We start from the raw sequence: 26,662 nt of genomic DNA on the forward strand, positions 1-26,662 counted from the left end.
TACAGGCGGGGGGGGGGGGCGGCACTGGGTGAGCCCCGTTGGCTGGGCCCCTCTCACTCTGTTCAGGGGCTCCAATGCCCGTGCTGGGAGGAGGAAGATGGCTATTTTCTGAGCTGAGACCTGTTCTCAGCATCTTCCGCAGAATGGGCTAACCTCAGGCAGCCAGTTGTTAAGACCTGCTTATTCTGCCTCTGAAAGCTCAGTGAATCAGTGTTTCGGAAGTCCCTGTTCTGTGACAAGCACAGAACCCAAAGTCAGCAGCCTCTGGCCTCAGGGCGCTTCTGTTCTAGCCGAGGAGAAAATGCACACACACTCACACACCACATATGTTGTATATATCCTTTCTCTCTTTAGATAGACGGACAGACAGACAGACAGACGGACAGCTAGACCAACAGACAGAAAGATAGGTCCATCTCATAGATAGATAGATGGATGGAGGGATGGATATATAGTGTCAGAACCAAGCCTGGAAGCCAGGGATCCTGACACTTAGGTGGATACCTCTACCCATGATACCATACTACCTTGAAGGCTTTGTACAAATCCCCAACATTCGAGCCTGCCCAGATCTTTGGACATTCCCCGATCTGATAGCCTATAGTGTGTTAAGAGAGAAAAAGGGAGGTGGAGAGTATGAGTCAGAGAAAAGGACACAGACACTGACAGACACAGAGACAGAGAATGGGTACTAATAAATTGAATTCAAGGTCATGTTAGGAGTCTCTCCCTTCCAACCCATCTTTCTTCCTAAGATCACTGCTCCAGTGTAGACTTTTCTTGCCAGGTGCCTAGGCTATGGCAGGAACCTCCCAAGGGGTCTTCCTGTTTCCGTCCCATCCATCACAATGAGGTCAGATTCAGAGGATCATAGATTTAGAACTGGAAGAGACATTTGAGACTTTGGAGCTCAGTGCTCTCATTTTTTAGATGAGGAATATGGGATTCAGAGAGGTTATGTGACTGACCTAAGGGCATACTGCTAATTGGAGCCAGAGGCAGGATTGGAACCCAGGTCTTCCTGACTCTAATTCTGACACTTTTCCCATTATAGCACATTGTTTCTCTCCCTTATTATTCAGCCTGATCATGTCTCTCTTCTGTTCAAAACCCATTGCCTACCAAATCCTTACTTGGCATTCAAGGCCCCTCTATCATTTAGCATCAACCTTCCTTCCAAATATTATCTTTATCCTTTAGAGGCAGTTGAGTGGTACAATGGATGGAGTGCTGGGCATTGGAGTCAGTAACACTTGAGTTGTTCAAATGTGACCTCAGACACTTATTAGCTTTGTGATTCTGGCCAAGCCATTTTGTGTCCAACCTCCGTTTCCTCACCTGTAAAATGGGCATAATAGTAGCACCTATCTTGAAGTGTAGTTGTAAAGACCAAGCAAGGCCATGCTTACAAAATGCATAGCACAGTGCCTGATACATAGTTAGGTACCGTGCCTTTGTTGTTTTTGTGCCTGGCAGCCTGCCTATCTCTGTTGCCTTGGGCCCCTGCTCATATGCCACCCACTCCATGAAGTTTTCCCTGATTGCTCCCCACATGCTTATTTTGCTCGTACTTACACAATTCCCCCTGATCCTTCTGTATCCCAATCATCTGGGAGTGTGCAGGCTGAATCCCTTATTGTCAGCCTGACAGACCATGCCAATGGGAGCTCCCCTTCTTAGGCTTATTATCTCCCCTTCACTGAAAGCCTGCTGGGACTCCTCATGGCCGCTGGCTCCTTGACTGTTCCAAAAGCCCTGGCACTGAGGGGACAACCAGCAGTGTGTTGGCTCCTGTCATCCAGGAACAGCTTGACTAGACTTAGAGCCTCAGCAGGAGGTTGGCTGTAAGGGGATGAATGTTTGGGCCCACAGAGAATGTATGGTTGTGACTTATTGTAGTGGGAAGAGCTCTGGCCTCAGAGTTACTAGCTGGGAGTTTCAGAAAGGCAGCTTCTTAGCCTCCCCAGGCCTCAGTTTCCTCCTTTGTAAAATGAGAGGGTTGGACCAGATGGCTCCTTCCAGCTCTAGATCTATGATCCTAATGTGTGTGTGACTGTGGCCAGTCCCTTTACCTCCCTAGGCCTCAGTTTCCCCTCTGTAAAATGAGGAAGTTGGCCTCTTGACAGAGGATCCTACCATCCCTCTTGTATCTCCCTGGGAGCTAAGTGGAGGCCTGTGTAGTAAGTGCAGTAATTGCTTCCCAAATTATATAAATAATCTCACCTAATTATTTCTTTTTGTGGGCATACAAGCACGTTATACCAATTACCACTACTCACATCACTGGTTAACATATCACTAGTGCTGCTCAGCTCTATTCTGAGAGCTCTCAAAGGAACCTCTTCTCCCTCAGTCTCAGTTTCCTCCTTTGTCCCTTTGTTGAAGCCGTACTTGACAGGCCAGGAGTTGAGTGAAGTAGCCAGGAACCCTTAGGATGCTCCGGCTTATCAAATGAGGGAGGGAGCAAGGCCCAGAGGAGGGACACACAGCCAGAGGGCTCACTTTGGGAAGGGGCAGGGTTGAGAAGGCTGCTTAACAACACAGGCTCTCCAAAGATCTGGGCTGGCTCAAACGGTGGGCTGAATGTCATATAAAAATTACACTTATCAGAGATTTGTATAATGTTTCAGAGGCAGGCACTGCGTTATCATGGATAAAGATACTAGCCCAAGAGTCAGGAAGTCCTGGGTTCCAGTTCTGCCTTTAAGCCTTCCTGGCCATGTGACCTTGGGCACTTGCTCCTTAACCTCTGAGCAACTCTTTAAAATGAGAAGTTGCAGAGCAGGTGCCCATCTGCATTAGCAGAGAGAATTTCCTTACTGGGAGTTCCCTGCATCAATGAAACTACAGGTCTAGCCCTCCCCAAAATGAAGTCTTTTACTTGAATCTCAAGAGTAAGATGGTAAAAGGCAAGACTAGGCAGTAGTTTGTCTGAAAAAGATCTGAGGGTCATAGTGGATTATAGACTTGATAACTGGTCAACTGTGATATGGCAGTAAAAAAATCAAGACTATTTTAAGCTTAGGCTACAATAGGGAGTGTATCTCCCTATTGTATAGTATCTGGGATGGTGGTTGTCTTCCTCTCTTATTCCCTGGAGTATCATGATCTGGACACCACATTTCAGGAAAGGCTTTGATAAGCTGAGAAATGGCCAGAGGAAAGTGACCATGATGATGAAGGGCCTTGACATAAAGGAACTGAGAGTGCTGGACTCAAAGAGAAGCCTTACTGGGGATATTCATAGGTGTCTTCAAGTATTTGATAGGTTGCCTCAGTTTCCTCATCTGCAAAATGAACTGGAGAAGGAAATGGCCACGCAAACCTCAAATGGGGTCATAAAGAGTCAGACGTGACTGAAGTGGATGAACAATGATAATACATAAAATGGATTAGATCATTTCTGCTTGGCCCAGAATGGAATGGACAGCCTCAGAGACCATAGGGATTCCAAGGTCCCCCGAGTTAGAAGGCACTTGGGCATCCGGTTCAACCCTCTTCTCTCACAGATGAGGAGGCCAATGCTCAGAGGGAGATGAAGTGACTTGCCCTGCAGGTGGTCATAAGTAACTGAGGTGGGAAGGTTGTAGACTTCCCTTTCCTGGAGGTCTCCAAGCAGAGACTGATGCCTCCTTGTCCAGGGTGTCATCAAGGGCACTCTTGCTCAGGGATGCCCCAAAGCACATGGCCCTTGGGGAAGAGGTGGCCCATTTGCCTCAGAGCTTCTGGGATTCCACGGGTGCCTAACTCTGCTCATACTGACCACAAGCCTAGAAGTTTCTCCAGCCCTGAGGACCCTGGCAAAGTGGAGGGAGGGGTATTAGAGAAGGGAGAGGAAGATGGAAGGGAGAAGAACAGGAGGAGAGTGGAGAAGGCTTGGGTGCAACCCTTCAGAGTCTCCCACTCGAAAGAGGCCCGTGGCTGACTCTCAGGCTCTCTCATTCTGGGGAGCTTCTGATATGATGAAGAGAAGTACAGTCTGCCCCCTTGGATAGAATCCCCGTCCGTCCACTGGGAAAGTCAGCGTTTCTGGGTTTGTGCCTGTAATGCAAGATGCACATATGGAGAGTAGTGAAGGTACATACCGTCCAGGTCATGGAGAACCAAGCCGAAGTCTCCCAGAGATGTAGCAGCTCTGTGTTTGGCTCTCATACTGTGAGTGGGACTCAGATTTATAGCATCCATATGTTGGGATGACTCCAATGTCAAAAATATGAGAAATGATGGAAGAAACCGAGGCTGTTTAGTCTGGAGAAGAAAAGCGTTGGGAGAAGGGCCGTGAAAGCTCTCTTTGAGGGTGACACGAAGGGCCGTAACATGGATGAGAGTTTAGATTTATCAAAGGGTAATAGATTTAGGACTTTTTTGTGTTCAGTCACTTTTCAGTCATGACTGAAGACTGGATTTCTGAGGCTGGATTTGAACTCATGTCTTCCTGACTCCAGGCTAAGTGCTCTATCCCCATGTCAATGTGAGCTACTATTAACAGCTTCTAGATTGGTAGGGATTATTGTCCCCATTTTGGGGGTGGGGAAATAGAGGCAAACAGGGTTAGGAGACTTGCCCAGGGTTGCATAGCTAGTTAGTATCTGTGGCCAGATTTGAACTCAGGAAGATGAGGCTTCTTGACTCCAGGCTCAGAACTTTATCACTTGTCCAGATTTAGAGCTAGAAGCCATCTAGTCCAACTTCTTTATTTGATAGAAAGAATAATTGAGGTTTAAGAAGATGGAATTATTTCCCTGGGTTCATCAAAAGCAAGATTTGAACCCAGGCTCTTGTGGCTCCAAGTCCAGTACTCTGTCATGTTGCCTCCCGCTTCACCTTGACCCTAAAGGGCAGACCCTAGGACCAAAAGCCAGATATGTGACAGAGAAACAGAGAAACAGAGACAGAGAGATCGATTCTGGGTCAGCTCTGAGCCTCTGAGACCCCTTCATGCTCAGAAATGCTGTGTGTGTCTTCAGAAATACCCAAAGGCATATAAGATCAAGAGCTTTGGGTGAAGGAGGGCATGTCCTACAGAAGCATGGTGCTTGCTTAGGAGATTTTGAGCTGGTCCAACCTCCCTCTATGGCTACAGATTTCTGGCGTGGGCGGGATGGGCAGTATGCTTCACATAGGGTGGGGGTAAAGCTGGCCCACTCTGCTTTCTGCTTTCAGCCCCCAAGGTACTAACAAGTCAGAAAAAAGCTTGGTGAGGCCATGGTTTGGTATAGGGAATGTGATCTGCTGCTTAGGAGCCCAGGTCCCCACTTACTGTCTGGGCTGACTTCCTCTTCTCCTGTTTTGGGGGGTGACTCATTCCATCCACCTGGCCAAGTCTGCCACCTCTCAGAAATGCTAGGCAGGTGGCCCTCCACAAACTTTTCCAGGGGCCAAGTACTTTCCCTTACTGTGGAGGGGGAAATCATCTAGTGTTAGGGGGGGTTCTCTTAATGGATTTTGCAGACCTTGGATGGAAACAGGATCTGCTTGGCACTGTTCCTATGCATCCTGTCTGCTAAGTACATTAGCTGCCTGACCTGGTGGGACAGGAGGGGGCTAGGTAGAGGTGGAGGAGGAAAGACATGGGGCTTTGGAGCTCCAACTCCAGCTTCAGAGAGGATGGGAAGGCTGGCCCCCTGCTCCTGGCTGCATGAAATGGGGGGTGAGGTGAACCAGTTCAAGGACTCTTTCTCTTCTCTCTTTTTCTCTTCTTCCCTTTCCTTTTCCCTTCCCTTCCCTTCCCTTCCCTTCCCTTCCCTTCCCTTCCCTTCCCTTCCCTTCCCTTCCCTTCCCTTCCCTTCCCTTCCCTTCCTTCCCTCTTCCCTTCTTCCCTTCCCATCTTCCTTCCCTTCCCTTTTCTCTTCCCTTCCCTTATTCCCTTTTACCTTCCCTTCCCTTCTCTCTTCCCTTCCCTTATTCCTTTCCCTTCCCTTATTCCCTTCCCTTCCCTTTTACCTTCCCTTCCCTTCCCTTCTCTTTTCCTCTAACCTTATTTCCTTCCCTTTTCTTCTCCCTTCCCTTCTCTCTTCCTCTAACCTTATTTCCTTCCCTTTTCTTCTCCCTTCCCTTCCCTTTTACCTTCCCTTCCCTCCCTCTTCCCTTCTTCCCTTCCCATCTTCCTTCCCTTCCCTTTTCTCTTCCCTTCCCTTATTCCCTTCCCTTCCCTTATTCCCTTTTACCTTCCCTTCCCTTCTCTCTTCCCTTCCCTTATTCCCTTCCCTTCCCTTTTACCTTCCCTTCCCTTCCTTTATTCCCTTCCCTTCTCTCTTCCTCTAACTTTATTTCCTTCCCTTTTCTTCTCCCTTCCCTTCCCTTCTTCCATCCCTTCCCTTCTCTTCCCTTTTACTTTCCCTTCCCTTTTCTTCTCCCTTCCCTTCCTTTCCCTTTCCTTTCCTTGCCTTCCCTTCCCTTATTCCCTTCCCTGCCTCTTTCCTTCCTTTCCCTTTCCCTCTCCCTTCCTTTCCCTTCTGTCTTCCCTTCCCTTTTACCTTCCCTTCCCTTTTCCTCTCCCTTCCCTTCCCTTTTCCTCTCCCTTCCCTTTTCCTCTCCCTTCCCTTCTCTCTTCCCTTCCCTTCCTCCTCCCTTATTCCCTTCCTCCTCCTTTCCCTTCCCTTTCCCTCTCCCTTTCCTTCCCTTTCATTTTACCTCCCCTTCCCTTCCCTTTTACCTTCCCTTCCCTTTCTCTGTCCCTTCCCTTCCCTTATTCCCTTCCCTTCCTTTCCTCTTCCCTTTTCCTCTCCTTTACCTTTCCTTTTCCTCTCCCTTCCCTTCCCTTTTATCTTCCCTTCCCTTTTCCTCTCCCTTCCCTTCCTTTCCCTTCTCTCTCTCTCTCTCTCTCTCTCTCTCTCTCTCTCTCTCTCTCTCTCTCTCTCTCTCTCTCTCACACACACACACACACACACACAGAGGCACACACTCATCCATACCTAGGGCTGGGTGATAGGATCCTTTGTTCTTGTTCGATTGTGTCCAACTCTTCATGACTTGGGGTTTTCTTGGCAAAGGTCCTGGAATGGTTTGCCATTTCCTTCTCCAGCTCATTTGACAGATGAGGAAACTGAAGCAAACAGGATAAAGTGACTTGCCCAGGGTCACACAGCTAGGAAGTGAGTTATGCTGGATTTGAATTCTGGAAGATGAGTCTTCCTGACTCCAGGCCTGGCACTGTATCCTCTGCAGTGCCACCTAGTTGCCTCTTTTTTTGAATTTGAAGAGAACAAAAAATTCTCATGATATCTTCTTGCACAGCCAATTTGTGACTTTTATGGTATTAGTAGGATACTTGTGATGACTGATTGATTGTCTCCTCTGCTCCAGAAACTAATGGCAGTCTCCATTTGGTTCCCTAAAAGTGAAGGTCTGGAGTAGAGCAGGGGTGTGCCAGAGGGCTGCCCAGTCAGTTAGCTGGGGTGAACATTCCCTGACTTCTCAGGATGGGCAGACACTGGGATAGCTTAGGAGTGGAAAACCCGAGCTCCCAACCTTGCCACAGGAGCCCACTGACTGCAAGACCTTGGGGAAGAAGAGAAGGAAAAAGTACATTTAAGGGCCTGCTGCATGCCAGGCACTGCCGTTCTCTCACAATGTTCTCTCACAACAACCCTGTGAGATGGGGATTATTATTATTTTTTAATTTGGTCAATTTCAAACATTATTCCTTGGTTACAAAAATCATATTCTATTCCTCCCTTTCCTCCCCCCGCTTCCCGTAGCCAACACGCAATTCCATTGGGTATCACTTGTGTCCTTGATCAGAACCCATTTCCATGTTGTTGTTTACACTAGGATGTTCATTTAGAGTCTGTATCCCCAGTCATATCCCCATCAAGCCATGTGATCAAGCAGTTGTTTTTCTTCTGTGTTTCTACTCCCACAGGTCTTCCTCTGGATGTGGATAGTGCTCTTTCTTGTAGATCCCTCTGAGATAGGGATTAGTATTATTAGCCCCATTCTACAGTAGAGAAGGTTTTGGAGTGGAGACAGGGACAGAGGCCAGTTCACTCTGTGTTTTAGGCCAGAGGTATTGAACCCCTGGCTCCATGGGCTCCACCACACTCCCAGGGCACCCAGTCCAGAGTCCAGTGTACCTGGGAAGTTGTTAACAAAACAAACACGAGCACAATCCAACATTTTAAAACGGTAGTTTTCTGCCATGGGGGTCCATCCTTATATATGGCTTCCTTGCCCTTCCCTCATTTCTTTTTGAGCTCAACAGTAGCACTTTAGTCAATGAGTTATAAGCATCATTAAGCACCTACTGCATGCCACTGTGCTGAGTGTCGGCAATACAAAGGAAGGTGGAAGGCAGACCAGAGTGGGAGAAGACAAGCAAACTGCCTCCACAAATAAGCTCTGTTCGGGAACAGTTGGAGATAGTCAGGAGAGGGAAGGCCCTCACATTAAGGGGAATCAGGAAGCCGGGAGGCAGCTCTGGAGAGGATGGGATGGTGGAATACTACATTCTTCAGAGCTGGTTGGGCTGGAATGGGAGCTGGTGGGAAAGAGATCATGAAGAGGCTGTGGCAGTAATGGAAGACCCTTCCTTGGGCCTTTTGTTTGTTCAGGAGAGACAGGTGTGGGCAAGTCCACCCTCATGGACACACTATTCAACACCAAGCTGGAAGGGGAGACAACCACCCACTACCTGCCAGGCGTCCAGCTCCGTTCCAATACCTATGATCTCCAGGAGAGTAATGTGGGGCTAAAGCTTACCGTAGTGAGCACTGTGGGCTTTGGAGACCAGATCAACAAGGAGGACAGGTGAGAGAGAGGACAGGTTGCTTGGAAGCTTTTTGCTTAGAGGGTGGGACAGGGCTACCCTGGGGAGTGAGCTAAATTGGGCTGAGTCTCCCAGGTCACCATGGCCTACCCATTCTCCCTCCAAGGGAGGCTCCTTTAGGACACCTTCAATTGAGCTCTGTCATCTCAGCTTGGAGTAGATTCTTCTTAGGCACTATAGAAAACCAGGCCTGCCTCAAGTCCTGTACATAGTCATAGATTCTCTCTCCCTGCCCCTCCTCCAATAGAAGAGATTTTTGTTCTAGGGGTAAGGAGGTGGATCTTGTGCTCCATTCCACCCTCCCACTCTTACACATTGAGAATCTGCTGGAACAGGAAGCCCTTTCACTTTTCTTCCTGCCCATTTCCTTTTGTGATCCTCCCAAGGGAATACCATGGGGAAGGAGGGAAAGGCCCCATTTTGAGATGAGTTTCTGCAGATAACATACCACCTACCTCTTTTCCCAAGCCTCTTTCTGCAAAGTGTAGCCTTTCTTTCTCCAGATACCATTCCATGCCTGAGCAAACGCCCAGAAATAGGAATGATCCTGCACTTTGTAGCCATCAATGAGAAGATTAGAATGATTCTACTGGAAGATCTTTGGCCTATTTGGGAGGATTGGAAACTAAGGTGGCATGGGGCAACTCTAGAAGTATGGAGGAGCTGATATGGGTTCATATAGTGGAGTTTGGAAGACCCAAGCTCAAATCTCTCCTCAAACACTAGCTCTGTGACTCTGGGTAAACCACATAAATTTTCCTGGTCTAAATTAAAAAAAAATAACCTTCTGTCTTAGAACCAACAGTAAGTATCAGTTCCAAGACAGAAGAGCAGTAAGGGCTAGGCAGTTGGTGTAAAGTGACCTACCCAGGGTCACACAGCCAGGAAGTGTCTAAGGCCAGATTTGAACCCAGGACCTCCCATTTCCAGGCCTGGGGCTCTATCCACTGTGCTACCTTAATGCCCCAGAAATGGGAATATTGATAGCACACAGGACTTTCATAATGAGGTCACTTAGGATTTTGCCACAAAGGTTGGGGGAAGGCCAGGTGGGCCCTGTCCAAGGCCATGATTATCCACCTGGGTGCTGAGTTTTCTCCTCTTCCCTTTCAGCTACAAGCCCATTGTGGAGTTCATTGATGCCCAGTTCGAGGCCTACCTGCAGGAGGAGCTGAAGATCAGGAGGGTTCTTCACAGCTATCATGACTCCCGTATTCATGTCTGCCTCTATTTTATTGCCCCCACGGGCCACTCCCTGAAGTCTCTAGACCTGGTGACCATGAAAAAGCTAGACAGCAAGGTATTGGGCACCTGACTAGCACTCCATTCCAGGAGGGCGTGGCCTGTGACGCCTTCTCCCACTAGCCAGGCTGGCTCTCCACATCCTTCTCAGGGCCCCTCAGGGAGCAGGGACGCATGTGCATAAGATGATGCTTGGCTGGGCTCTGCAAGCAAGACATCATACCCTCCCCAGCATCTTCCCTCCCCTAGGAAAGCTTACTGTCAGGAAAGGCCCTATTCATTCATTTCCACATCAGGATGGATGCAAGTCAGGGAGGCCCCGTTCTTTGGGGAGTCTCCCCTCTAACACTAGAAGGACATAGGCCCCATAGTGTAGGTGGGGATGGTTTGGGAAGGGGGCATGCTCTGAAATCACCAGGTTCAGTGGTGGGCTTGCTTTCTTTCTTGACGTGTCAGCCACCCAAGTCCCCTTTGATGAAAGCCCCTAATGACCAGGTGTTGACTCTCACTTGAGCCCAGTCCCCTCTGTGCTGGAGTGAAAGAGGCAGGAGCCTGGCTACTCTCCATGCCCCTTGGTGCCTACTGCCTTTCAGCCCCTCTAGTTTTCCTCTCCTCTCCTTGAGCTGTTAGCTGCTTTCTGTTATCCCAGCTGGGCCCCTACCCTCCTGATAGAACTCCTAGCTCTGACTTGGACTTCTTGCCTCAGTTGCTCAGGGCATTGCCAGGCTCCAGATTCCTGGCTTCTCATCACTTTCCTTCCCACTCACAGGTCAATATTATCCCCATCATTGCCAAATCAGATGCTATTGCCAAGAGCGAACTAACCAAGTTCAAAATCAAAATCACAAGTGAACTGGTGAGCAATGGAGTGCAGATTTATCAGTTCCCTACTGATGACGAGTCTGTGGCAGAACTCAACGGGACCATGAACGTGAGTCAGAGCCCCAAGGTTCAACTTGAGGGGTTTAGGCCAACCTTTTTCAAAAGGGAAAACTGCAGTTGGGCCATCTGCCATATTACAGATGCAGCCAGCCCGCCCATGGCAATCTGAATTTAGGGAGTGTGGCTAGCATAAGGCAGGCTAGAGGGTTAGGCCAAGAGTGTCCTACTGGCCACAGGAGCCCCCATGTGACCAGAACCTGGAGATGTGAGCCTTCACAAGTAGCATAGCCTTGACCATTTGAGAGGCAGCAAAGTGGTGCCATTGGTGCACCTAGGTAGCACACTGGATCAGAGTGTCAGAAATATTCACCTCCCTAAATTCCAGTCTGGTCTCAGACACTAAGTATCTGGGTCTCCTTGGGACTGAGATGAGTTAGACCAGGCTGGGGCCTTTCATTTATTGATTGATTGATTGATTGATTGATTACAGGTAGCATTTTTATTATTATTATTTTTAAAAATATTTTATTTTATCATTTCCAAGCATTATTCATTAAAGACAAAGATCATTTTCTTTTCCTCCCCCCCACCCCCCGTAGCCGACGCGTGATTCCACTGGGCATTACATGTGTTCTTGATTCGAACCCATTGCTATGTTGTTAATATTTGCATTAGGGTTTCCTTTAGAGTCTCTCCTCTGTCATGTCCCCTCAACCGCTGTAGTCAGGCAGTTGCTTTTCCTCAGTGTTTCTACTCCCACAGTTTATCCTCTGCTTATGAATAGTATTTTTTCTCCTAGATCCCTGCAGACTGTTCAGGGACATTGTAAAGCCATTAATGGAGAAGTCAATTACGTTTGATTGTACCACAATGTATCAGTCTCTGTGTACAATGTTCTCCTGGTTCTGCTCCTCTCGCTCTACATCACTTCTTGGAGGTCGTTCCAGTCTCCATGGAATTCCTCCACTTTATTATTCCTTTTTGCACAATAGTATTCCATCACCAACAGATACCACAATTTGTTCAGCCATTCCCCAATTGATGGGCATCCCCTCGTTTTCCAGTTTTTGGCCACCACAAAGAGTGCAGCTATGAATATTTTTGTACAAGTCTTTGTGTCCATTATCTCTTTGGGGTACAGACCCAGCAGTGCTATGGCTGGATCAAAGGGTAGATATTCTTTTGTCGCCCTTTGTGTATAGTTCCAAATTGCCCTCCAGAATGGTTGTATCAGTTCACAACTCCACAGGTAGCATTTTTTAAAAAGTTTATTTTATTGATTAATTTAGAATATTTTTCCATGGTTACATGATTCATATTCTTTCCCTCCCCTCCTCCCACCCCTCCCATAGCCAACAAATAATTCCACTGGGTTTTACATGTGTCATTGATTTCCATATTATTAATATTTGCACTTAGAGTCTACATCCCCAATCATATCCCCATCGACCCATGTGATCAAGCAGTTGTTTTTCTTATGTGTTTCCACTCCCACAGTCCTTTCTCTGGATGTGGATAGCATCTTTCTCATAAGTCCCTCAGAATTATCCTGGATCATTATATTGCTGCTAGTAGAGAAGTCTATTACATTCAATTGTGCCACAGTGTATCCGTCTCTGTGTACAATGTTCTTCTGGTTCTGCTCCTCTCACTTTGCATCACTTCCTGGAGGTTATTCCAGTTCCCATGGAATTCCTCCACTTTATTATTCCTTTGGGCACAACAGTATTCCATCACCAACATATACCACAATTTGTTCAGCCATTCCCCAATTGAAGGGCATCCCCTCATTTTCCAATTTTTTTTTGCCACTACAAAGAGCACAGCTATGAATATTCTTGTACAAGTCTTTTTCCTCTTGATCTCTTTGGGGTGTAAACCCAGCAGTGGTATGGCTGGATCAAAGGGCAGACAGTCTTTTAGCGCCCTTTATGCATAGTTCCAAATTGCCTTCCAGAATGGTTGGGTCAATTCACAAATCTACCAGCAATGCATTAATGTCCCAATTTTGCCACATCCCCTCCAACATTTATTAATTTCCTTTGCTGTCATATTAGCCAGTCTGCTAGGTTTGAAGTGGTATCTCAGAGTTGTTTTGATTTGCATTTCTTTTATTATAAGAGATTTAGAACACTTTCATGTACTTATTGATAGTTTTGATTTCTTTATCTGAAAATTGCCTATTCATGTCCCTTGCCCATTTATCAATTGGGGAATGGCTTGATGTTTTTGTACAATTGATTTAAATTTATTTTTTATATTGCAATTTTATTTTAATCGCACAAATGAAAAGTTAGCATGTAGGAAATTTAAATGACACAGTATGGTAAAAATAGCAGAGAATTAACTGAAAAATAAAATCTAAAAAGGAGGTACACCTAAAGCATGAAAATTCAACATTCATTAGTGTTTCATCTTCAGTTTTGACTGACACTTGATGCGGGAAAAAAATTTTTTAAACAACAAACTTTTAAATCATGATGACTCTTCTGAAGAGATTTCAGCACCAGCACTAAGATTTGTACATTCAGTTTGTTTGCGATTGACTTGTTAGCCATTTACAGAGTGTATAGTACAGATTTGTCACAGATCAGATCACAGTGTTGAGGAAAGCAGTACATTCCTGGAATTAGAAAGGATCCCCTAAACTGTTCTCAGCCTAAGATATCCAATTTACGAAAGCACAAAAACTGTAATATTCTGATTTTAAGGACATAATTTTTAACAATAAGGAAAATAACCTTAGCTTCTATTTCTTACTTTACTGAAAATCTCTGGCAATGACATAACTGTCAGTATGACAGCAAATGTTTACAGTAAACCTTAATTCAATATACAATACACAATTTAGATCCTTATAAATTTGAGTAATTAGACCTTTGTCAGAGTTTTTTGTTATAAAGATTTTTTCTCCAATTTGTTGCTTCCTTTCTAATTTTGGTTGCATTGGTTTTGTTTGAACAAAACCTTTTTAATTTAATGTAATCAAAATGATTCATTTTCCATTTTGTAATATTCTCTATCTCTTGCTTGGTCTTAAAATCTTTCCTTTCCCATAGATCTGACAGGTAGGTATACTATTCTATGTTCACCTAATTAACTTATAGTTTCCTTCTTTATATTTAAGTCATTTACCCATCTTATGAATTTATCTTGGTGTAGGGTGTGAGATGTTGATCTAAACCTAATCTCTCCCACACTGTCTTCCAATTTTCCCAGCAGTTTTTATCAAATAGTGGATTTTGGTCCCAAGCCGGGATCTTTGGGTTTATCATAGACAGTCTTGCTGAGGTCACTTACCCCAAGTCTATTCCACTGATCCTCCCTCCTGTCTCTTAGCCAGTACCATGTTGTTTTGATGACCACTGCTTTATAGTACATTTTGAGATTTGGAACTGCTAGGAAGGGGTCTTTTATTTTTTATTTTTTTAAAAACCCTTACCTTCCGTCTTGGAGTCAATACTGTGTATTGGTTTAAGGTTTATTCCATCTTGGAGTCAATACTGTATATTGGCTCCAAGGCAGAAGAGCAGTGAGGGCTAGGCAATGGGGGTCAAGTGACTTGTCCAGGGTCACCCAGCTAGGAAGTCTCTGAGGCCAGATTTGAACCCAGGACCTCCCGTCTCTAGGCCCGACTCTCAATCCACTGAGCCACCCAGCTGCCCCCAGGAAGGGGCCTTTTAAAGAGAAAGAAACCTAGGCTTGGGAGTGGAGGTAGCCAGGCATTGGAGATAACTGAACCTCACATCCAGTTGCCCTGAGATTGGGGCAGGTCTGACCTCTGTAAGGACCAGAAGGGTACCTGGAGAAGGGGATCCCAGGGGGTGGTTTCTACGTCATATAGCCAAGAACTGCTAGGCCTCATGCAGACAGCAGGAGGCTTTGGGTCAAAGGCAGTGACTCCCCATTCCTGTTATTAGTCCAACTCATCAAGACCCAATGCACAAGAGAGTGAGAGGTATTTGGGGAAGAATGTCGAGGGGGGCGTCCAGTCCTTTCCTTCTACTCCCTTTGTCACCTGCAGTGTTTAACCCCAGCAGAGCAGTGACATTGCTGGGGAAGCAAGCAGGACCCAAGGCTCAATGAAATAGTAAAGGTGGCAAGCAGTAGGCAAGGCGGACAGCTGGCATGCTCTCACCTCAGATTCCGAAGGGTTTAGACCAGCCTTGGGAGGGGTCCGAGAATGAAACCTAGGCTACCCAGGACTGACTTGAGGCTGGGGAGCCATTTTTCCTTTCTCTTATTTCCTCCTGCCCAAGGTGGTTTTGTTTTACTTTAGAGGAAGTAGGAACAAAGCCCCGAGTTTGCCAGATGCTTCCCTTCTTTCCAGAGGAATGAGTAATGTGCACGGCAAAGAGCCCACCAGTCAGTTCATTAGGCTTCGACACAGTCTCCAGTGTTCAGGCTTTGCGCAGCTAATGGCTTCCAGAAGAGTTCTGTTTGGGGAAAGGCTTTCTCAGCCTCTCCTGAGAGGCATTAGTTTTCCTAATGACATCATGGGCTTGTGGATCCAAACTCAGGAAAGACCTAGGAATAAAAGGCCTTTTTAGACAGCGGACCTGCTGTTCCTTTCATCCTAGTGTTCATGGCAGGGCTGCAGGAGCCGCCAATAAATAAGTGTAGCAGAGGAGTGATTCTCTGTGAGCTTGGCCAGCCTGGCACATCATAGACATTAATAAGTGAGTGGTGACTGAATGATTGCCATCCCTAAGACCATTGGCATTACTGTGGCTTACCTGGGAGACATTCTCCAGGGGTACACTGGGTTCTGTCTCATTCTGTTCAGTCTGGCACCGAGTCAAGGGGAAGCATTGTCTGGTGGCTGGAGAATGGATTGTGATAGCGGAGGCATCCCTACCTCTTGATTGGAGGCCATGATCAGAAAGGATAGGGGACAGCTGAGTGGCTCAGTGGATTGAGAGCCAGGCTCAGAGCCAGGGGATCCTGGGTTCAAATCTGGTCTCAGACACTAGCTAGCTATGTGACCCTGGACAAGTCACTTAACCCCCATTGCCTAGCCCTTACTGCTCTTCTGCCTTAGAACCAATACACAGTAGTGATTCTAAGATGGAAGGTGAGGGCTTAAAAAAAAGAAAGAATAGAAAGGCTTCGTGAGGTACGGAAGGAGACCTGAAGGAAAGAGTCAGTGTAGCACTGGCCAAGAGTGAGAAGCCCAGGGTCTTTGGGACTCCTTCCAGGATGGAATGGCAGAAATTTCCCTGGCAGCCTCCAGGTGCACCTCTAGGGCGCAGGAGTTCCGTTCAGGCTGAGACCCCTTCCCAAGGCTTGCCGGGGAGCCTCCTGCCCCAGATTCTGTCCAGCTTACCTTCCCCTTGGCTCCCTGTGGGAGCTGAGAGCAAGGAGCCTACAAGCCCAAGTTCATGGTGGGTCAGTGGCACAATTTCCATAGGCTACACCTGAATTTCCTGGAAATGCCCAGTGACTAAGGAGAGAGAAGGATGGGGGTGAGAACTTGGCAGTGGCTTTAGCAGAAAGCAGTTTGAATGGAGGAAGCTCCTAATGGACAGGGCTTATGGGAGCTAATGGCTGAACTGAGAGGAAGCCAGGGCCCGTCTGGGCAGTCTCCTGGAACAGAGGAAGGAAGGTCCCAAAAGCCTCCGGTGCACCAACCTGGGCAAACAGAGTGTCAGGAGCAAGGTTGGTGCAGGAGAGAATAAACTCACATGGTGAGTTTAGTGGGCTCACGTGCACATCCCCCATAGCAAGTGCTAGAATTGGTTCTGCTGTGTTGGCAGAGTTCTCAAGGGTCTATTCTTGGGACTAGGGGTTCCTTAGGGGCTCCTGGGAGAGGAGGATTGGGGACTTAGGGAATCAGTACTTAAGGCTTCTTAAGCAAGTGCCTGAGGCTTGAGGAAAGTTGGGGATTCTGAGTGGGAGATAAGGAGGTCATGCAGTTCAGGTATAGGGGCACAGCCTGGGCAAAGATACAGAGGCAGGAGATAAAATGACCAAAGAACAGCAAGTAGACCAACTTTACTGGGCCTCAAAGTGCATGAGGGGCATCATGGTAAATAGTCCTAGAAAAGTAGACCGCAGCCGTATTGTACAAGGTTTTCAAGTCCAAATAGAGCAGTCCAGCTGTTTCTTTTGGTAGAGATCTAGTGAAATGAGAGGCAGTCTCTAATCTTTGGAAGACCCTTTGACTCACTTCTTGTTTTGACTTTTGGTTAGTCTATGGATTTATCAAGGTTTTATTGCTGCTGTTCATAACCTTTGATCACTTAGTTATTGGGTAATGTAATAGTCTTTGATCTTCTTTAGGGATAGGAGCTAGACCTGGAATTTCTTTCATTTGGGACCTCCCAGATGAGGAAATTCCCTCAACCAGGGCAAGTTTGGCACCTTCTGTGCAACAATAGTCTTAGAAAGTAGCCTGAGGCCAGTGAGAGATTAAGTGATTTTTCCAGGGCCACACAGTATGTATCAGAAGTAGCACTTGAACTTGGGTCTTCATGGCTCTCTACCTCTTATACAATGTTGCCTCTCTTGACCTCATAAGTATCTGTCAATTCCATATGTATGTGTATATGTATTTATTTTTAAAAGGAAAACAGAGGTTAAGTGACTTGCCCAGGGTCACACAGCTAGGAAATATCTGAGGCTGGATTTGAACTCATGTCTTCCTGATTCTAGGCCCAATACTTTACCTATTGTACCATCTATCTGCCTCTAACTACCTATATATCTTGGCTATCAGACCTCTGTGAGAGATATTTTTAATTGAAAATTTTTATTTAATTAATTAATTTAGAATATTTTTCCATGGTTACATGATTCACATTCTTTCCCTCCCCTCCTTCCACCCCCACTTCTGTAGCAAACAAGCAATTCCACTGGGTTTTACATTTGTCAGTGATCAAGACCTATTTCCATATTATCAATATTTGCACTGGGGTGATCGCTTAGAGTCTACATCCCCAGTCATAGCCCCACTGACCCATGTGATCAAGCAATTTTTTTTTATGTGTTTTCACTCCCACAGTTCTTTCTCTGGATGTGGATAGGGTTCTTTCTCATAAGTCCCTCAGAATTGTCCTGGATCATTATATTGCTGCTAGTAGAGAAGTCTGTTACATTTGATTGTGCCACAGTGTATCAGTCTCTGTGTACAATGTTCTTCTGGTTCTGCTCCTCTCACTCTGCATCAATTCCTGGAGGTTGTACCAGTTCACATGGAATTCCTCCACTTTGTTATTCCTTTGAGCACAATAGTATTCCATCACCAACATATACCGCAATTTGTTCAGCCATTCCCCCATTGAAGGGCATCCCCTCATTTTCCAATTTTTGGCCACCACAAAGAGCATAGCTATGAATATTCTTGTACAAGTCTTTTTCCTTATTATCTCTTTGGGGAACAAACCCAGCAGTGCTATAGCTGGATCAAAGGGCAGACAGTCTTTCAGCACCCTTTGGGCATAGTTTCAGCCTTCCAGAATGGTTGGATCAATTACAACTCCACCAGCAATGCAGTAATGTTTCAATTTTGCCACGTCCCCTGTGAGAGATACTTTGTATGAAAAATTTTCCCATTCAGATTTCTCTTCCCATTCTAGTTCTATTGATGTTGTTTGTGTAAAAGCTATTTACTTTTGTGTAATCAAATTCATCTTTCTTGGAGGTGATCTCCTCTGTCTCTTGTTAGATTACACATTTCCCCCTAACCTGGCCCTACAGAGATGGGGATTAGTTCATGGGAACCTGGAAGAGAATAGGAAGAATGGCTGTGATTTTGACCTCCTGGGTAGGGTGGGGTGCGTGTGGCCCCATTCCACTCTGCCCTACCTGATGCTGGCATTTTTTATGTAAGCATCTCTCTAGACCAGAGGCAAAGGCAGGGGTGTGTGTGTGTGTGTGTGTGTGTCAGGGCCAGGTCTCCTCTGCACTTCCTACCCTGCACAGTTGGCTGACTTTCAGTGGATGTCATTTAGTCAATAGGAGAACGGCTGGGCCCACTACATCTTCCCTGGGCTCTGCCTGGTGCTGCCCAGTGCCACTGCTTAAACCCCTGGGCATAATGGCCATTGGGGTAGGCAAAAGGTAGTCCCCATAGCCTCTGAGGACGCTTCAATCCCTTCAGATCCCAAGACTTGCTCTATGGCAGCTATATCATGGAAAAAGAAAGCAATGCTGTGATTGACTGTTGGGACATCATGGGACAGAGGAGGAAAATGAAATTGTGAAAAACCAAATAGGCTGGGAATTGGCAAGCTGGCTTCCCATCCTTGCTTTGCTGCTACCTGGCTCAGTGATTTGGGCAGTCATTTAATGTCTCTGCCTCAGTTTCCCCAACCATCAAATAAGGTTTAACAAAGAATGTTGGCCTGGCCTGACTCACCAGCATATGCCAGAACGGAATAAGATCTGAGATGTGAAAGGCATTTGGAAGAGAGCAACCATAGGATGTATTATTAGAACAGCCTCTGAAGCCACTTGAAAGAGAGTGCTCTCTGGGAAGTTTTGTGACATTTCCAAAGCAGCCTTGGTGGGGAGGGAGTTGCAGGCATGAAATTGTCACACTTTGGGAAGGAAACTGGAATGACCCTGACATGGGCAATAGCACAGCTGCTATGAGATGAATAGAACCTGCTCCAGGAAGCCTTGAGTTCTGCCTTCATTATTTTCCTGGGGTTTGGGGCACAAGGGACTAGTTTCCAATTTTCACTTATTCATCTTTGTCTCTCTTGCTTATGGGAAGCTGGGGTGGTAACTGTCCCAAAATGGCCCAGTCAGGCTATATTGCAGCCCCTTGGGCCTCTGCGCTATGCCATGGTGGGCCAAGAGGCCTTTGGGACTTCTCTAGCTCCCCCAGATGGCCTGATTGAGGTACACAGCCAGTGGTTCCAGAGCTGTGGGCCGAGTCTCTCGCCTCGGCTTCCTCTTCTCCTCAGAGGTAAAACAGTCTGCTGTCCCTTCCTCCTTCCTGACCTGCTTAAGCAGCTCCGTGTCTCTGTCCCTTGTCAGGGTATACTGCCCAAGGAGAGACTACCCTGAGCTAGAGGAGAGGCAGAGAAAGGGAGCTAGGTCTTTGGAGAAAAGTAACTTCAGTGAGGTCAAAGCATTCCTTAGGAGATTGAGGGAAGCCCCAGAGATGAACTTGGAATGAATTCCTGGACTTTTCCCAGGCCAATGGGTATTCACGTTGGCAGAGGAGGCTGCTACCAAGGTTGATACCAGGCGTTACATAGCCAGACAAAGCCCAGGGCTCAAACGTCCTTGCTTCGCTTACTTCAGGTCCAAGAAATGGCTGGGGACAGAAACTGATAGGCTGGAAGGTGGAACAAAAAGCTCACCACCCTGAGTTTCATTTAGACTTTTGGAAGCATTTCCTAAAAGCTCGTTGGTTTGAGTACATTTGTACTGTGGCGTTTGGTGTGGCTTGGTTTGCCCTTCCTATCTTGTGTCCTCTGGATGTCCATCTGTTTGATGGTCACTGTCGTTGCTTATCAGCCCTTCAAGGGTAGAGCCATTCCCAGGAGTCAGTGATTTATTCTGGTGATAGGGATCAAGAAACCAGTGGCAGATGCCTTCCTTGTGTTCCATTCCAGGGCCACCTGCCATTTGCGGTTGTTGGCAGCACAGAAGAACTGAAGATTGGCAACAAGATGGTGAAGGCACGGCAGTACCCATGGGGCACCGTGCAGGGTGAGTGAGGGAGTCCATAGGGCAGTACCAAGGGGTACTTTCCTTCTCCATCCCTTGTCACCAAGTCATAGCACTCCTATTCATCCTGGCTGCCCAGTCCCCTTCCAGTTGGTGCCTCAGAGAGGCAGGAAGGGAGCAGCCAGCAGCTTGAATTTTCTGGTGAAATTAGGATTTCTTTCTCCTTTGAGAAATCTCCCCAAAATGCCCCAGTCCACTCACTTCTCTGTCTCGGTAAGCGGAGTCTAGTGAGCAGGACTGAAAATCTATTGCTTGAGGACTCTGCTGCCTGCTCTTACCTGGAGATAGGGACAATTCAGGAGACCAGGTGAGTAGGGACTGAGTCTCGAGCAGAAGCTTATAGATGGGTCTCAAGGATTCCATGGACGTGGACAGGGAAAGAGTCACATCCTTATTTTCACTAATCTCTAACTGAAAACCCGCCATTTCCTTCAGCCACGGGAAAACACGATTCTGAGGAGTCCATGGGCTTCGTCAGACTCGGGCCGAAGGGGTCCGTGACATGACAAAGACCATGCCCTGGAAGTTGCCCATTCTGCCTCAGCTCCCCTTGTTTCCCTACGATTGCTTTCTTGATCCTCAGAATGGGGTTGGCAAAAGGCCTGGATAGATGACAGTCCAGGCTAGTTGGCTTTTGCTGGATCACTTACTAAACAGTGTAGATTTTGTGGCTTCGACTTTTCATTACAATTTTTCATATTAAAAAGTTGCCATTGTGAAGTCAGCTCTTGAGGGTCTGAAGAGCCTCAGCCTCCCTCCTAGAGGACATGACCCCTGAGCGCTCTCCTGGCTCTGCTGGGCTCCACTTGTACAGTGTGAATGGCATCTACTGGAATACAGATGGGGCTTGCTCTCAACCATCCAGGGTCCTAGTGAGACTCACTAACACACATTCCATTGATTTCCATCATGGCATCCTCCTTCTTCCGAACTGGGGCACGCTAACTGCAGTTGAGAACGAGGCCCACTGCGATTTCGTGAAGCTTCGGGAGATGCTGATTCGTGTCAACATGGAGGACCTCCGGGAGCAGACCCATAGCCGGCACTATGAGCTCTACCGGCGCTGCAAACTGGAGGAGATGGGCTTCCAGGACACCGACCCTGACAACAAGCCTTTCAGGTACCTGCAGCAGTGATGAGGAAGGCTTTGGGCCCATTCGTGAAGCTTGCTGGGAAGGGGAAGGAGCTAAGGCCACTGTGAGAATGAGGAGAGTAGAGAATTCCAGGAAGATGTGCATGCAGAGACCCTACCAGTGTTTATGCCTTGGCTACCACCAGAGGGCGCCAAATGAGCTGTATTGTACTCTACTTCATTAGCTTTCCAGAAGGCTGGCTTTATAAACTGAGGTTTGGGGCTTTTTTGTGTTATAGACCCCCCCCCCTCTTTTTACAGAGGAGTAAACTGAGGCCAAGGGAGATGAGTTACATCTAAGATCCTATGTTTAGAGCTAGAAGAAGGGGTTTGCTGGGAAACGTTTAATAGATTCTCTGGGGGAGGGGGACTGTAGAGGACACATTTTAAAGTTTAATCTGCATTATGAACATTTTTCCATCACTTTCTGAAATCTGGAGCAGTGGCGTCAAACTCCAACAGAGGTGGCGCTCTCTTGTCTATACAGACGGATCCCTGCCCACCACCCCTACCCCCATATCGACCTAGTTTTAAAATGCAATGTTATCCTTGCTTCAATGTGTTTTCATTGATTTCATTCAATATTTCCCATTTACACTTGAATATGGTTCGGGCTGCACTGGAGGTGGGGGGAGGGCAGGGATGTTGGGGTCTAGGAGAAGCAATCAATAAGCCCATAAACCAACACCTGATTTGTAGCATTTGGCAATTGCTGAGGTATAAATGCTCACAGTGAGAGTTTAATATCTGACTCTCAGAGCCAGTTTGAGGCTGTCTGGAAGGGACCTCAGAGACCATCTAACCCACCCTCTTCATTATACAGAAGAGGAAACTGAGGCCCAAAGTTGAAAACTATCTTATAACAACCTTTGATTTCTTACAGGGGAATAAAAAGCCTTTCCAGGATTATTGAGCAGGTTGAGGAAATATTTTGTGGGACAGGGGAACATGTAAGACCTCCTAGCTCGAAGATAAAGATGATTTAGGTCCCTAATAGTGTGGATAGGTGGGGATCAGAAGGGCCTGGGATCTTGATGCTTCCTTGGCCCTAACGCCATCCTAGAATGCCCGTGCTCAGGTAGGCTGTCTGGGTCTGATGCAGTGTTTCAGTCACCTGAAACAGGAACAGGAATACGTCAGAACCTCCGAGGAGCCAGTTACAACCAGGGATTGAAGCTATTTGGAGGAATGGGAGGATAAGCTGGTCTTGTCTCTAGTTTGCAGGAGACTTATGAAGCCAAGAGGAATGAGTTCCTGGGAGAGCTACAGAGAAAAGAGGAGGAAATGAGGCAGATGTTTGTTCAGAGAGTCAAAGAAAAAGAAGCAGAGCTCAAAGAAGCTGAGAAAGAGGTAAGTTGAGGCATAGCCTATTTCTTCTCTAGTGGAAAAGGAAAGGAAAAAGCCAGGGCCTGAGAAACTGATGAAATCCTCTCATCTGTACAGAACATAGAGGACAGAAGCTGCTATCCAGCACACATACTTTTTGCCTGGATGGACAAGACTAACAGCTAATTGGGCCCTCAGCCCTCAAGGCACAGGCAGGCCTGGCTATACCCTGAACCAGTCTTCTCTCAGTTTTGAAAGGTCAAAGTCCTGATGTGGTCTCACACGGGGACAGTCTTAGCCTTTTGTGTGCTCTGGGCCCCTTGGGCAGACTAGTGAAGCCTCTGGATCCTTCTTAGAGTCTTTTTTTAATAACCCTTACCTTCTGTCTTGGAGTCAATACTGTCTATTGGCTCCAAGGCAGAAGAGTGTTAAGGGCTAGGCAATGGGGGTCAAGTGACTTGCCCAGGGTCACACAGTCAGGAAGTGTCTGAGGTCACATTTGAACCCAGGACCTCCCATCTCTGGGCCTGGCTCTCAATCCACTGAGCTACCCAGCTGCCCCCTCCTTCTTAGAGTCTTGTTTTCAAGTGCATAAGATGAAATACAGAGGATTACAGAGGAAACCAATTATCTCAAAAGAGAGTTATCAAAACTTTTTTATAAATAGGTTCATGGACCCTGGGTTGAGAACCTTCTTCCTCTTTTGGTGAGACCAAGAACAAAGAAGTAGCTACTTTCTAGATGTTCTGTCCAATCCTCTTAAGCTTTTCATTCCATAGAATTTCAGTTTTGGTCTTTTTATCCCCAGCACATTGCCTTATTAGGAACTGGGGGCATTCATCTTTCAAATTGTTAATAGTTCCTGATTCTACTTTTGGAAGCTGGTCTTTTCTAGAGATAGTCACTGGACCGGGGATCACACTGGCATAGGAATCCCCTTGATGAGAAAACTCCTTTGACCAAATCAGATTGGCACCTTCTCTACAATTTCTAGTCCTAGAGACTCACCCTGGGCACTGACAGGTTAAGCAATTTGCCCAGGGTCACACAGAGGCAAGACTTGAACCCTGGTCTTCCTGTGGATCCAAAATCAGCTGTCTCTCTTACAGGCGAGGTAGTGAACTTTCAGCTGGTGTCCACATCCTGACCAGCAACACTCCTGAGCTGAGAGGGAAGGGAACCACATTAGAATGTAACTGGGGAGCAGCTAGGTAGGATAGTGGATAGAGAGCCAGGCCTAGAGATGGGAGGATCTGGGCTCAAAACTGACCTCAGATACTCCCTAGCTGTGTGACCCTGGGCAAGTCACTTAACTCCAATTGCCTAGCCCCTTGCTGCTCTTTTGTCTTGGAATTGATACTAAGATAGAAGGTAAGATTTTTTAAAAGAATAAAATTGGGAACTATTTAACAAAATAAATAAAAATACACTTGAACATAGTGTTAAGATGTGGTTTTCTAAACTGGTGTGCACTGGCAGGGACTGTTATGGTCCCCTTTTCTATTTGCGTTTGACCCAACTTCCCTGCTGCCTTTTGGCATTACAGATTTGTAGCAGTTCCCTAAATACAGTAATCCTCCTTCATCCATGTTCAGTGCCTGCGTGCAGCAAGGTGCTGGGTAGTCATGCCCTGGTTCTTGTGCTTTCGTTTTCCTTTTTGTGAATGGAAATACATGAAAAATATATTTTATTTATTTTGTTAAATATTTCCTAATTACATGGAAACACTTTTTATCATTCATTTTACAAAAGATGTAGAGTTCCAAATCTTTGCCTTCCCTCTTGCCCCTTTCCTGCCCCTTAGAAGTCAACCGATGTGATAATTGATTATATATGTGGAATCATGTAAAACATTTCCATCTCATCTGTGTTGTAAAAGGAAGTACGTATGCGAGCGAGAAAGATAAAACAGTAATTTGGTAAAAAGTATGTTTCCATCTGCACCCAAAGCTCATGAGCTCTCTCTCGGAAGGTACGTTGCATTTTTCATGATAGGATCTTTGGAATTATCTTGGATCTTTGTCTTGATGAGATTAGCTAAGTCTTTCACAGTTGATTATTATTACACTACATTACTGGACTATTTGTGCTTTCATTTTCACTTTTTTTCCCTTTCACTAACCCGTTTTTGATTGGGGGATGAGGAGAGGGGCAGGAGCCCAGAGAGCCTCTCTCTCTCTCTCTCTCTCTCTCTCTCTCTCTCTCTCTCTGTCTCCCTCTCCCCCCTCTCTCTCCCTCCCCTCTCTCTCCCTCTCCCCCCTCTCTCTCCCTCCCCTCTCTCTCTCTCCCCCCTCTCTCCCTCTCTCTCTCCCCCTCTCCCCCTCTCCCCTCCTCTCTCTTTCCCTTTCCCCTCTGTCTCTCCCTCTGTCTCTCTCTCTCTCTCTCTCTCTCTCTCTCTCTCTCTCTACACACACACACACACACACACACACACACACACACACACACACACACACATATATGGGGGGTCAGCAGGTGTTCAATTCTCTCCCTAGTTTCAACCGGCCATGGTAGACCTTGGAATGTGTGAGACCTGCACATTTGTTTCTCATGCAGTGGACTGGCTCCCTTGTCCTCGGAGCCAGGCTGGCTTTGTTTGGGCAGGTTTTCACCAAATGAAATTGCCTTGCCTCTCGGATCTCCTTCTCTTTTTACAGCTGCATGAGAAATTTGACCGTCTGAAGAAGATACACCAAGAGGAGAAGAAAAAGCTGGAGGACAAAAAGAAGACTCTGGACGAAGAAATGAATGCCTTTAAACAGAGAAAGTCAGCAGCAGAGCTGTCCCAGGGACAGCAGGCAGGGAGCTCCCAGACTCTCAAAAGAGACAAAGAGAAGAAGAAGTAAGTATCTAATTGGGATGTTGGGTGCCCAGACTCATGTATGAAAAGGCCTTGTGGGGGAGTGAGGATAGTGACAGGAGTCTTGGCTATGTAACTCTCCCAGTTCTCTCAGGAAAGTTGGGGCTGCCATCCGGAGCCTAAGTGTTGGGATAGCCTGGCTGCTCCTAGATCTGGAGGGCATGAAGAAATGTGGCCCCAGGGGCTCTGCCTCTCCAAGGACTTGGCCTTGAAAGCAATGATCACTTGGCAGCAAAGAAAGGAAAGCAAAGGAGAGGCGAGAATAGGAGAGAGGAAGCTGGGAGAAAAACCAGGGCCACAAGAAGAGGCACAAGGCAGAGAGAGGGAGTGTGGGAAAGAGAAGGCAGGCGGAAATGGGAACCACATTGCCTGGGACTGGGGGTGAGCTCAGCTATAGGTCAGCTGGAATTCTTCTGGATCCAGCTTTAGGTTTTGGCCCATGCTTGCTGTTTAACTCAACTCTCAACCAGATGCTGCTATTGCAGCTGGAGGCAACACAGCTTAGCCAAGCAGGCCCTGCAGGCAGGGTCCCTCCTCCATTGCTTCTGCCTCTTGGTGCCCCTCCATAGCTGCTTCCACAGTAGTCCCCTGGGCTGCTGTAGCTTATTTGCCTGGTCTAGAACTTGCCCCCAAGTTGGGAAAGCCTTTTTCAACTTTTAAGAGATTAATTTACCTATTATCAGAGTTGGCAAGCCAGCAAAAGGAGACCCTGAGGGGGCTTCCTTTGCTGACTTCCAGCTGTGTGACACGTCAGCATTTTCAGCCCCTT

At 46.9% G+C, this 26,662-nt stretch overlaps 1 protein-coding gene across 8 annotated transcripts in view; it reads left to right on the forward strand.

Moving 5' to 3' along the window:
• SEPTIN6 (septin 6) overlaps nucleotides 1-26,662 on the forward strand; it is a 60,047-nt gene that overhangs the window by 21,172 nt on the left and 12,213 nt on the right. For all 8 annotated transcript variants that reach the window (XM_056809319.1, XM_056809318.1, XM_056809320.1 and 5 more), the window contains 7 exons: nucleotides 8,553-8,748; nucleotides 9,881-10,067; nucleotides 10,779-10,940; nucleotides 20,461-20,557; nucleotides 21,527-21,695; nucleotides 22,925-23,057; nucleotides 25,691-25,875. In XM_056809319.1, coding sequence (XP_056665297.1) covers nucleotides 8,553-8,748; nucleotides 9,881-10,067; nucleotides 10,779-10,940; nucleotides 20,461-20,557; nucleotides 21,527-21,695; nucleotides 22,925-23,057; nucleotides 25,691-25,875 — 1,129 coding nt within the window. The remainder of the gene's footprint in view (nucleotides 1-8,552; nucleotides 8,749-9,880; nucleotides 10,068-10,778; nucleotides 10,941-20,460; nucleotides 20,558-21,526; nucleotides 21,696-22,924; nucleotides 23,058-25,690; nucleotides 25,876-26,662) is intronic.

This window comes from Monodelphis domestica, chromosome X (genome assembly GCF_027887165.1).
Source record: "Monodelphis domestica isolate mMonDom1 chromosome X, mMonDom1.pri, whole genome shotgun sequence".
NCBI classification, from domain to species: domain Eukaryota; kingdom Metazoa; phylum Chordata; class Mammalia; order Didelphimorphia; family Didelphidae; genus Monodelphis; species Monodelphis domestica.